The sequence below is a fragment of the Natator depressus genome, chromosome 12 (assembly GCF_965152275.1).
Source record: "Natator depressus isolate rNatDep1 chromosome 12, rNatDep2.hap1, whole genome shotgun sequence".
In the NCBI taxonomy this organism is placed as follows: domain Eukaryota; kingdom Metazoa; phylum Chordata; order Testudines; family Cheloniidae; genus Natator; species Natator depressus.
Window position 1 is genome coordinate 19646905 of NC_134245.1, and position 13004 is coordinate 19659908.

The 13004-nt window shown below is 40.5% G+C and overlaps 1 protein-coding gene across 1 annotated transcript in view; it reads left to right on the top strand.

Moving 5' to 3' along the window:
• VPS35 (VPS35 retromer complex component) overlaps positions 1–13004 on the top strand; it is a 50627-nt gene that overhangs the window by 21628 nt on the left and 15995 nt on the right. The window contains exons 2-8 of the mRNA XM_074968681.1: positions 1411–1509; positions 3766–3862; positions 4866–4989; positions 6641–6823; positions 7651–7864; positions 8808–8891; positions 9826–9935. Coding sequence (XP_074824782.1) covers positions 1411–1509; positions 3766–3862; positions 4866–4989; positions 6641–6823; positions 7651–7864; positions 8808–8891; positions 9826–9935 — 911 coding nt within the window. The remainder of the gene's footprint in view (positions 1–1410; positions 1510–3765; positions 3863–4865; positions 4990–6640; positions 6824–7650; positions 7865–8807; positions 8892–9825; positions 9936–13004) is intronic.

The following is a 13004-nucleotide window of genomic DNA, read 5'->3' on the forward strand; positions in this document are numbered from 1 at the left end:
TCTGTTGGAGTAGGCTGCCATCTATGCTTATAGATTTATAGACTTTAAGGTCACAAGGAACCATTATGATCATTTAGCTTGACCTGAACATTGTAGGCCACAGACCCTTAACCCCCTCACCCCTTATAATAGACCCCTAACTTCTGACTTAGTTACTGAAGTCCTCAAATCATGATTTAAAGACTTCAAGTTATAGAGAATCCACAATTTACACTAGTTTAAACCTGCTAGTCCAGTGTTCCCCATGCTGTGGGAGCAGTGAACCCCGCCCCCCCAGGGTGTTTGGCAGTCTGACCTGGGGGAAAATTCCTTCGTGACCCAAATATGGCAGTTAGACCAGGGGTAGGCAACCTATGGCATGTGTGCCAAAGGCGGCATGTGAGCTGATTTTCAGTGGCACTCGCACTGCCCGGGTCCTGGCAACTGGTTCGGGGGGCTCTGCATTTTAATTTAATTTTAAGTGAAACTTCTTAAACATTTTAAAAATCTTATTTACTTTACATACAACAACAGTTTAGTTGTCTATTAAAGACTTACAGAAAGAGACCTTCTAAAAACGTTAAAATGTATCACTGGCACGCGAAACCTTAAATTAGAGTGAATAAATGAAGACTTGGCACACCACTTCTGAAAGGTTGCCGACCCCTGAGTTAGACACTGAACATCTGGACAAGACCCTCCAGCCAGAGGCCTGGGAAAGGATTCTCTGTAGTAACTCAGAGCCCTCCCCATCTTGTGTCCCATCACCAGCCATTGGAAATATTTGTTACTAGCAGTTGCAGGTTGGCTACATGCCATTGTAGGCAGTCTCATCATACCATTCCCTCCATAAAATTACCAAGCTCAGTTTTGAAGCCATTAGGTTTTTTTGCCCCCACTATTCCATTTGGAAGGCTGTTCAAGAACTTCACTTCTCCGGTGGTTAGAAACCTTTGTCTAATTTCAAGCCTAAACTTGTTCATGGCCAGTTTATATTAATATGTTCTTGTTTCCACATAGGCGCTTTACTTAAATAACTCCTTTCCCTTCCTGGTATTTAGCCCTCTGATGTATTTATAGAGAGCAATCATATCTCCCCTCAGACTTCTTTCAGTCAGGCTAAACAAGCCACAGTCTTTGGGTCTACTCTCATAAGGTAAGTTTTTCATTCCTAATAGCCCTTCTCTGCTGTTCCAGCTTGAGTTTATTGGGCTATACCGACCTATCTGTGCCTGTGTAGTCTCAGGAGCGTAGACATACCCTAGGTGAAGGACAATGATAAATAACTCTGAATTGTAGAACTGGGATTAGTCTTGCAGAAGCCCAGCAGACATTTCATGGTCAAAATGGTAGGAATCCAACTTTGAGAAGAACAAACCATAAATAGTTACACTTGAGTCAATTTTTTTCCTTGTCTCTCTCTTTCCTTAGCCGACAACACAGCAATCTCCTCAAGATGAACAGGAAAAGCTCCTGGATGAAGCCATTCAGGCTGTAAAGGTCCAGTCTTTCCAGATGAAGCGATGCTTGGTAAGAAATGTTTTTGTGTGTGTGTGTGTGTCTTTTTTTTTTTTTTTTTTTTTAAATAGTGGAATGTAATTTCTTGAAGCTGGAAGGAACTCCTTCTCTGCTACCCCATGAGCTGCAGTTTGATGCATTGGATTTAGTTGGAAGCATGATAAACTTTACAATCTGCTTTGAGCATACAAGCATTGACTGACACTCTTGTTGTGGGGAAACCCAGCACACTATGAAGGTTGGCAGCAAAGCTCTCATATCCAGTGGAAATGACACTTCCAGCAATGGGTGAAACTGGAGCACTTTTTTTAGTGCCACTGCTTGCTGAAATAAATGGGAGGAATATTTTTTTTCACTTCATAGGCCAGAAGTTTTACTGACTTAGTTTCCCTCAGCAAAATGTAAAAATGTCCGAGTAGCTGCTATTCCATGCAGCAAGTGAGGGAATAAGTATTCTCAGGTGGAAATCTGCAAGTGCCTACAAGCCTAAAAGCTCTTTAGGTTATCTTCACAAAGGTTTTATTGTTGCCCTTTCCTTTCTCGTGAAACTAAGTAGTCCATAACATGGTAAGAACACATCCTGCTTGTCCCTTACTTTCAGTATGTTGAGTGTGTATTTCTGCACAGAATTTTGCTGAATTTATTTTCAGCAGGGCAGTCCTCTGCATGCTGCTGTGCAGGAGTACTATTCCTATAGCATACACTGGGGACCTTCCAAGGGCTGCAGTTGTGGCATTCGTTAGGCTATGTCTACACTACCGTGGTAAGTCGACCTAAGCTACACAACTCCAGCTACATGAATAACTTAACTGGAGTTGATGTAGCTTAGGTCGACTTACCGTGGGTCCACACTATGCTGGGTTGATGGGAGACACTCTCCCGTCGACTTACCGTACACTTCTCGTTCGGGGTAGATACCAGGTTCGACTGGAAAGCGATCTGCGGTCAGTTTGGCGTGTCTTCACTAGACCTGCTAAATTGACCCTAGTGCATTGTTCCCTGGAGCGTTGGTCCGTGGGGTAGTGTAGACACAGCCTTAAATGGATTGTACTGTGATGCAAAGCACTAATGGGTGACATTGCACTGAGATCTCCCTTCATCTCTTTTCCTCTGCTGGATGAAACTTGAAGAGACAGTTGGAGGGAAGATGAGAGGCGCATAAACAGTAGGAAGCCTAGCATATGTGAGGAACTTGGCTTTATCTCCAAAAGAATGAATAAAACTTAAAGCTGAATTTAAAATGAGTTTGAGAAGCTTTGAGTCTATGAAAGCTTATAGTGGTCCTTGGCCAACTGCTGTCATGTGCTTGCAGCCAAAGAGGATGAAACAGTAGCACCAACAGAATTATGAATTTCCTCTGTTCATATCTTGATGTGTTGGCATCTCCAAAACAACCCGCAGAGAAATCGCAACTATACTTCCCATCAGTGTTACTGAAAGGAGAACTTGTCCCACTATTTAAAGACATTTTGAAATCCCATGCTCCTAAACTCTGTAGACCTAAGACTTAATCCCCGGCCACCCAGTAGTCTGTTTTATATTCATACAAAGAAGCATGCAGGTTCATGGTCCAGATAATTATATGGAACTCTCTAAATATACCTCCTTGTTCTCGACAATCTAATAAAACACTACTCCCCCCCCCCCATTAAAAATAGCAGTGTTTTTATGGAGATGGACATGGGAATCTAATCCAAATTCTTGCAGAGTTTTCCACTAATAATGTGAGTTACCCTGTATCTTTATCTGTTAGGGCATAGTGCTGTGCTTCATCACTAGACTGAGCTGGAAAGCAGACTTGGGTCTAGAACTTTAACGAGTTGTAAAGATGTCTTTCCTTGGTTTCCAGGGTGGGATTGTGTGTGTTGGGGAGAGGAGAGGCGAGGGTTGCCACACTAGTGTAAATAACAAGCTGTTTCTCCAGTGTTTCATGTACTAGCCCACAGGTATACTAGATCCCCATATCAAAAGACACTCAAAACAAAACTTACATCTTCTTTTTTTTTTTTTTTTTGTTAAACACTCACTACTTCTCTGTCTAGATGGTGAACAAGTTACTTAAAATAATTGGATTTGAAGTAGATTGTTTTTCAGTTTTGGCTTTTTGGGTTTGTTTGGTTTTTTTTTGCATTTTTACCCATTTAGTTTTCCCACGCTGTTTTTAACATGTTAGAAAGCTAACTTGCTTCACAAATCAAATTGCAGTTGTCTAGGCTGGGGAGCGACAAGTGAACACTGCTAATGTTTGTTCTTTCACTCAATCTTTAGGACAAAAACAAGCTTATGGATGCTCTGAAACATGCCTCCAACATGCTTGGTGAACTGCGGACTTCTATGCTATCTCCGAAGAGCTATTATGAACTCTGTATCTTTTGAATGGTTGATGGGAGAATACTTGAGGTACTGTGCACTGCAATCTATGTAGTTGTGTGCCTAGGAGTAACATGATATCCCTTTAGTCTCTTCCTTGTAAAATCATTTTTTTTCCTAACGTTGCTTTATTCAGTTTTCTTTTCTCTGCTGGAACTGTTCTCTATCCAGATAAGCTGAAGAAGGAAACACACTAGCTCACTGTGAAAGAGATTGTTCATTCTTGTTGTATAGTACAAAGTAGTCGGTAATCAGTTCAGAACTCTGTGGGCCTGATCTCTTAGAAGATTCTGTATGGCATTATTAAAAACTACAGTGTGCGCTGAGCAAGGAGTTAGAACTATGGAGCACCTAGATTTTGCCTAGAAAACTAGGGGGTCTCTTTATAGTCAATACAACGGTCTTGCCTACACCAAAAGCACATGCTGCAGGCATTAGCTGTCTTTTTTTGGCCCCTGTGTGGTTTAGCTTTTTTTCCCTAAAAGCTGGGAGACTAGTACATTTACTTCTCTTTGATGTGATATATCAATTGAGGGAACATTTAGTAACTTTTCATGCAGCAAATATGCTGTTGACATGCAGAGAAGCGAGGTGTTACTTCACCACTCTTACAGCCTTAATTTTTTATGTATCTGTTAAGGATCGGGATATCCCTCTGTGAAAGCCACGACCTTCTGCACCACTCTTTATTTTGCCTAGTCCTATGTGCCTTTGCTTCCACCCTCTACTGCAGTATCCTTGCCCTCAATACTTTCTCACTCCTCTGCATGCTGAACACCTTTCTCCTTCAAATATTTCAACTTGTAAATTCAATCTTTCAGTAGTGATGTCCTGTGAGAAACCATTTCAGCTCCCTGTGCTGGACTGTTACTGTATGTCTGTTTGGTTCAGATTGTAAGCTCCTTGGGCAGTATCTTCCTCTTGGTACTGTTAAGTAAATGGGTATGCATATCTGTTGTAGTGATATTAATGTTTAATCCTTAACCATAAGAGAAAAGATATGGCTATTTCTGATGAGCTACACTATTTGGAGGTATATCTGACAGATGAATTTGCCAAGGGAAGGAAAGTGGCAGATCTTTATGAACTAGTACAGTATGCTGGAAATATTATCCCAAGACTGTAAGTAAATGAGCACCGATGAAACTTTCTTAACTAATGAATGCTATTTTTCTAAAACTTCTTGCTCAGGGAAAATTCTTGCCTTGGATTTTGTGTTGTCTCCTACTTCAGAGCAGGATTTCAAAGTACTCCTAAAGAAAACCTCTATATCTGATAACACAGGAGCCCCCTGATTATTGTTTTGAGATATTTAAGCCCCAAATGCACCTTTTGTAACTAGTAGTTGGATTCTCCCACTCAAGCACTTTGTTTTATTAGCAATTTAGTGAAATAAAGTTAAAAAAAAGTTTCACTGACTCTAATTGTTAATATAAATCAGCTGTTAGAAACTTAAATTTTTTATTTAACTGCTTCTTCAAATATCTTGTACTGATCTTAGTAAGCCTAATTGACATAAGTGCCAAATCTTAGCTGGTGTAAATTGATTGCACACAGCTGAGGATCTGGCCCTATATTTGTAAAGATAAGTGGGAGGTCTTTTTTTCCAATTGCTTATGTTCAGTTGTTGGCATAGGGAATAGAAAAAACACTTTATAATATATATCACATTTAATATAATATTAAATATTCCTGTAGTTTATACATTCTATTTAAAAACCAGAACTGTGGCTGTCTCTATCTTCATTTTAGTAGTATCTTTAGTATCTCTTAGTAAGGTTCACTAAAGAAGACGAAACAAAAATTCAGCTTATCCAATGATACAATAACTGAACTCAGATACAGTACACTTGAGACTACTGAAAAGTCTTAACTTCATTAATTGCCCTAAATACATAGTGTTCCTTATCCTCTTCTTGATCTAGCTTCCGATCCTGCAAGCAGCATTGTGTGAGTGGACCCCTGTGCTCATGCTGAGTCTTCAGGGATACTCGGCAGATACAGAAGTTTGCCTAAGAGGAGTTGCTTGTAGGGTTAGGTTAGCTAGTTCTGCAAGGTATTGAGCAATGTCAATTCCCTTCTAAAACCATAGTCCCATAATTAATTTTTTTTTAAAAACTGTCCCAATTTTTAGTTCTTTGTCCCGCATCCCAACCGATATTTGTCCCGATATTGCAGCTTTGGCCACTTTGGCGGTTGTTTTGTTTTTGTTTGCTTCCCCCATGTGTCCCGATATTTTGTCCCTTTCATCTGGTCACCCTAAATTTGATGGGAGTGTGCTCTCCCATCGATTTAGTGTCTTCACCAGACTTGCTAAATTGGCACTGCTCCAATTGATGAAGCGAGTGTCAATCTATCAATAAGTGTAGACATGCCCTAACTTTCCCCTTCTGTAAATGGGAAAAAATAATTCTTGCCCAGCAGCCAAAAGGGGTGTGCATTGTAGGCACTGATTAGTTAACATCTGTACAATGCTTTGAATATATAAAGTACTGTAATAGGGCCAAGTATTTGTTGTTACTACCCACACTTAGATAAACTTCTTTGCAAACCCACTCCAAAATCTGTGCCCCACACTTCACGTACACACTTCATTTAATTCTTTCTCATCCTTTCTAAGTATCTTGTGAGAAGAGAGGGGTAGACCTGCCTTTGACCAGGTTATTGTATTGCATTCATGTATCAGTATAAGTTTTTTTTTTTTTCAATAATACTTAATCCACCATTTTAATCAGAATTTCTTCAACTTTTTTTTTTTTTTTTTTCCCCGTAGCTATCTGCTGATAACAGTAGGTGTTGTCTATGTCAAGTCCTTTCCTCAGTCCAGAAAAGATATCCTGAAAGATTTGGTGGAAATGTGCCGTGGTGTCCAGCATCCTCTAAGAGGCTTGTTTCTTCGAAACTACCTTCTTCAGTGTACCAGGAATATTTTACCAGATGAAGGCGAACAGACAGAGTAAGAGAAATGTGATGCAAGCTCAGAATGGCTTCATCCTTAAACGAAGAATACATTAATAGTGTTTATTCTCTATGATCTTGTAAGGCTTGAAATAGGTGCATATTTTAAATAGAATTTATTTTTTGTAATTGTTCTTTGGATAGACAATGAAAGTCCAGTCTCTAGTGAAGACCTGATGGATTAATTCCTGGCAGGTGACCTTAAGACATGCTTTGTATGCTTAGGCAAAAAAACCTTAAATATAGCTTTAAAATGGCCTCGCTGGTCAAAACGACATATCCTCATTTTCTTCCTTCCCCCATGCACCCAGAAATATTCGTAGAACTTGGTCAATAACTAATTTATTGGCTTTAAGGTTGGGATGTAAGCTTTTTGTGTTTTCTCTTACTGTAAAAAGTAGGATTCAAGATAAAATGGGCTCTAGTCTTCACAATGTAGACTATAAACTCTCTACTGTAGAGAACATTTAATGTTTTAAATAGATATCTGGTATGCAAAATGTTTTCTGGCCATTGTGGATGGGGACAAAGTGTGCTAAAAAACTATTTTTTATGCTACTGACCCTGTCCACACCATTTTTTTTTCTAACATGGTTCAAATGCTCATGTAGATTGGGTCTATTGTATCTGTAGTTGATTGGTTGTAGATTCCTCTTTTGTCACATTCTCCTAAAACTAAAATTCCTCTTAATCTCACTTTAAAGTTCTTTCCCCTTTCAAGGGGAAAGTGGAACGTGCATCTTTTGTAAACACGTGCGCAACCCTCCCCCTCCCCCAGGATAGAAGCCAGAACATTCTTATTTTTAACCACTGACCTGATTTCAGCGAAGAAACCACCGGTGACATCAGTGATTCCATGGATTTTGTGCTGCTGAACTTTGCTGAGATGAACAAACTCTGGGTGCGAATGCAACACCAAGGACACAGTCGAGATAGAGAAAAGAGGGAGCGGGAAAGGCAGGAACTGAGAATCCTAGTGGGAACAAACTTGGTTCGCCTTAGTCAATTGGAAGGCGTTAATGTGGAGAGATATAAACAGGTGAGCTTTCTTTCATCTAACACTTAGCTGTATCCATATTTACCAAATGAATGAAACATGAATCAAGAGTTCCATTGTCTATGAAAGTTATTAGTTTCACAAAAATCAATATAATATTTGGTGCTTTTGTAGCGCTGTTTATTTGAAGCTCTCAGAACATTAATGAAATCTCATAATGCTCCAGGAGGTAAGTAAATCTACCTACAGGTAGGTTAATATGAGGTGCAACAAGACAAAGTGATATATGCACAAGATTACACAGAACTGGCCCTTCGACTCTGACGTCCTGCCTCCCAGTCCCCCAATCTGTGTACTGGGAAATACTAGTTTCCTTTATAAGCACACATGCAATGCATGTGTACAGGGAAAGGAGCCTAAAAGATGAACAAAATGATACCTTTCAAATAATTCAAGCAATTGACTACATTCCTGTTCAAAATAGTAGACCTCAAAAAAAGTGTCAATACTAGAGAATGCAGATGATCCAAAAATCTGAAATGTCCCCTGAGCTATCTGGACAGTCTCAAGTAATAGATGAGAAATGCTTTGTAAACCATGGCAAATGCCACTGAAGACAATTACATTTAATTAAAATGGGAGAGATTTATATAAATGGGCACGGGTATGTTTGTAATCTGCCCAGTGAGTGAGGGTGAGAAAGCGAGCATGTGCATGTGCCTCAATTTGAAAAATTTCATTTTATGTTTTCAGTAAGAATGGACATTAAATTCTTCTCATTACTGTTTTAGTGTCAGTGTACAGCCGTGATTTATATGTTGATACCTAGTGAGAGATAATCTGACTATTGCTGTAAAACTCTAAAGTTTGTACATGCGTAGGCAGACTGAAACTTTATAACATTTTAAAAATCTGATTCAGGATTTGTATAGATTGAGGAAGTCAATGGGGGAAAAAATATTGCAACATCTTCCTTCCTTTACAGATTGTTTTGCCTGGAATATTGGAGCAAGTAGTAAACTGCAGGGATGCTCTAGCTCAGGAGTATCTCATGGAATGTATTATTCAGGTAAGCTGCAGGAAGGAGCAAAAGTAGCTTCACTTGATGTTTGTTTAAAATAAATGTAAAGTGTGTAGGTGTATTGCACTGTGGTGGGTCTTTTTTTTTTCTTTGTGGGAGGTGGAGGGGTGGGGGCTAAGCAGTTGACCTGTTTTTATTTAAAAAAACACTAAACTGACTGCTGAATTTCCTTAGGTTTTTGTTTATGGGCCCATATAATTGACGCTGGGAAGTAGTACTTTTTTGTGTGTGTAATACACACTCACTCTCTCTCTCTCACTCATACTTTTTGTACTAGCTGTCAAAATATTCATCTTGGTCCACTGGCTAAATCTGCATGTTGCTTCTTGAGCATTAGGCCACTTAATTTTCCTCATTCCAGTCCCTTCTTATTCTTAATAGGGCCATAGTTGCTGTCACTCCTTTCTCATAGGTGATGGAACAGGTTTTGTTTGGGGTTCTGGGAGTATCATGTACTGTTTTGAGCCCTGTTCCCATATGCTGCCCTCTCAGTCTCCTGGTACTAGCACCATGCTTTGATGACACTCTGCAGCTTGTGGGGGAAAACTGGAGGTGTGACTTTCAAAGCTGCAGCTAATGTATCCCATTTCCTCTCCTTCACGTTTTTTGTTATGGAAGTTTGTAAGTTCTTCAAGGCAGGTGTCTGAATTACAAATGATTCATGGTAACAGCTTTGCTCGTGTGCTGTGAGACCTATGCAGTCTTCATCTGCTTCATTTCATGTCCAGTCCACTTCTGCTTCGCATTTTGCCTGTTGCCCTGAAATGACACCAAGACTTCTCTTGCATAGTGTGAAGTGCAGTTATCCTGCAGCTATTTTCTTTAAATTAGTAGCAATTTTATCATGTTACTTCTCCAGAGAGATGAATAACTAAAGGTGTATACTGCTGTGAAGGCTGGTAATTCTTGATGTGAATTTTAGGTTTTCCCAGACGAATTTCATCTCCAGACCCTTAACCCTTTTCTCCGAGCCTGTGCGGAATTACACCAAAATGTGAATGTGAAAAACATTATCATCGCTTTAATTGACAGGTGAGTATGAGGAAGGATTTAGCTGAAATAAATATTGACTAAATAGAGTTTACAGTACTAAATAGCTTGAGCACAAACAGTTGAGGATCTACCGGTTTTTTATTGCTTTGATTTCTCCTACTGTTGATTTAACGTCATTGTTTCTGAATCTTCCACATTTCAGTTTTAATTAAAATCCATGAATAGCTCGTCTTGAATGATTTCATGTTACTGGATAAGGATGTTACCATATGTTGCTTTCATATTTATTTCCTTCGTCATAGATATAGTATTTAAAGAACTGATTGTCTGCTCCTTTTTTTGAACTTCGCATTTTCCATCCAGGAGAATTGGTGACTTGTGAATTCTGGTTGATGGATTTTTCTGGTTATCTCCAGGGAATGAATGAATGAACTTAGTCACAGTGATTTAAGAGCTCTGATGTGAACTCATGAAACAAAGCAGCAGCCACATCAGAGGTGGCTGCATATCCAAAACTATCTTTACGCAATCTCTGGTTTGAGCATCTGTGAGATCCAAGCATTTATTTGTATATACATATTTTGTATGTCTTGAATGTTTTGAGGAGGTAAAAGTATTTTGTTCTTAATTTCATAGTTTATCAGCAGAGCTTTACTCCTCCTGTTCCTAAAAAAGCTTTTTTTTTTTTTTTTTTTACGCTTCTTGGTATCTGTTAAGTTTTTTTTTTTTTTTTTTTTTTTTTTTAATCGCAACAGTTGATTTTATTTGAACTATAAATACCTGAATAAACCAAAGAAAATGTTTTGGCCTATATTGCTGTCTGCAGTGCTCCCCAAACTTTTTACCGAGTGACCCCCCCCCCCCCAACCTCCAGTCTGCCCCCCTCCTCCCAGCCAGGAGTGGGACTGCAGCTCCAGGAGGGGTGACGCAGACAAGAGTAAGGGGACCGAGTCTCAGGCCACAGCTGGGGGTGGGGCTGGGGCCAGGAGTCGAGCTGGGTGGTGCTCCCTTCCTGACCCCGGCCCCAGTCGCTCCCCCTCGAATGTTTGTCCGTGCCCTCTAGGGGGCATATCCAACAGTTTGGGGACCTCTGCCTTATGGGGTGCAGATTGGTACTCTGTGTCTTGTGTGTGTATACATAGTGTCAGTGGGAATGGGAAGTGCAGTTGGAGAGTCAAATCGCTGTCTCTCTACAGCCATGTCAAAACAAAGATCTTATTATTCTTCGGATTTTCCAATATAAACATATGTGCACATTCTACCTTATTACATTATTAATAGAGAAACATCTAAGTACTAAAAGGGCTAAGCTTCCGAAGTGAACGGCAGAGATGACTGAGATTACCATGGCTTCATTTGTGTCAAGTAAAATTTGATATTTAGGTTATGCGTCTTGGATTCCAGCTGAACAAAAGAATTCTATAACCATCCAACATATTCATGAAATGTTAGTCTAGTATGGAGACCATAGTAACATCTATGGTATGCAGCCAGATGGTAGCCTCATGTCCAGTCAAATATGACTTAGATGTGTGCAGGGATAGGCATGCAGCTTAGTTTCATGTGGTACTCATGGTTGGGCTCTTGTCTTTTATTAAAAGAAGTGTAATGGGAGGTAGCAGGATTAGCTGCTGAACTCTTGTATTTGCTCTGTAACCTTCCATCTCTTACAAAGAGGCCTGTTGTGCAGCAAAAGCTGGAGGTCAGATTCATTACCAAGAGATGTCTGAGAGTTTCAGTGACAACGTCTCAGAAGACCAATCTCCCACCATAAATCGCATAACAGTCTGACCAGAACTAAAAAAAAAAAAAAAAAAATCTCTAGATCCTATGGAACTCATCAGCTGCCGACTGGTATCTAACCTTTGTGGTGATGATGGAATCTAGCAAGGAGCTACTTCTGATGTTCTGGACACCTCCTAGCCAGGATGCAGGCCAGGAATGGAAAATAAACGGTGCTGGTGGATCACCCCTGCTTGACTGAAGGCAAAAGTAGGATGCCCATTCTCTTATTACTGGATCTGTCTTTGGCAACTCATGCTTTTGATTATAGTGTAATTGCAGCACAAATTCAGGGGTTAATGGAAAAGCCCAGAGATTGCACCCATGGTTCTTCTCAAGTCAGACTGTGAGCAGGATTGGCTCCTTCACCACAGACCACTCACTCGGAGTTGTCCCCCCATTTCCTCCTTCATAATAACATCTACAGGAAGCCATTGGGGGCAGATGGGAGGCAGCATGGTCAGAGATGCCAGCGTTATGCAGGCAGGACCCAGCTCTACAACACATTTTGACATAAATAGTACCATTGTTCAGCTATCCCAGTATCTGGATGATCTCAAGATGTAGAGAGGCAACTGACTGAAGCTGAACCCAGTTGAGACAGAGGGATGCTTGTGGGGAGGAAAACCTCTAGAAGTTCTAGCCCACCACACTTATCAGAACCCTTTGTTCAGGGAGTATTATGAGAAGTGGTCAAGTTGGTTTGTAGCTTTGGGGTCCTTGACTTATGATTATTTCTGTCCATAGTGTGCAGAAATGCTGCCTCCTGGTGGCCAGGATACGGTGGCCAGTCCTGTCGGACTGTTTCTCTACTCGGATTCTGCAGCGCTTGACATATGTTCTACTGTCATGGCCAGCTGCCTTGAGGCCACTGCAGAATCAGGAAGGGACGGTGTTTTGGCTTTCAGGGAGCTGCCTGCTCCTCTGCACACATGCACCTGTAGCTGTGCGAAGTGTGAGGATGGGTTGATCCTGGCTTATGGAGCCTTGCAGCCTCTAAACTAAATCATTGAGGCCCTTCTCTCTCCCTCGGTTGGGAAACGGAGCATGGCAAACAGACCTTTCTCACCTGCCTTTTCTGTAATAAGTCTGAGCAAACTTTGAAATCCTGTTCCAGATGTCACAAGTATTGCAGATGAGTAACTGGTTTAAAGCTTCAGAGTGGTAGCTGTGTTGGTCCGTATCAGCAGAAACAACGAGGAGTCCTTGTAGCACCTTCAAGACTAACAAATTTATTTTGGCTTAAGCTTTCGTGGGCTAGAACCCACTTCATGAGATGCACGGAGTGGAAAATACAGGAGTAGGTATAAATACACGAAAGGGGTT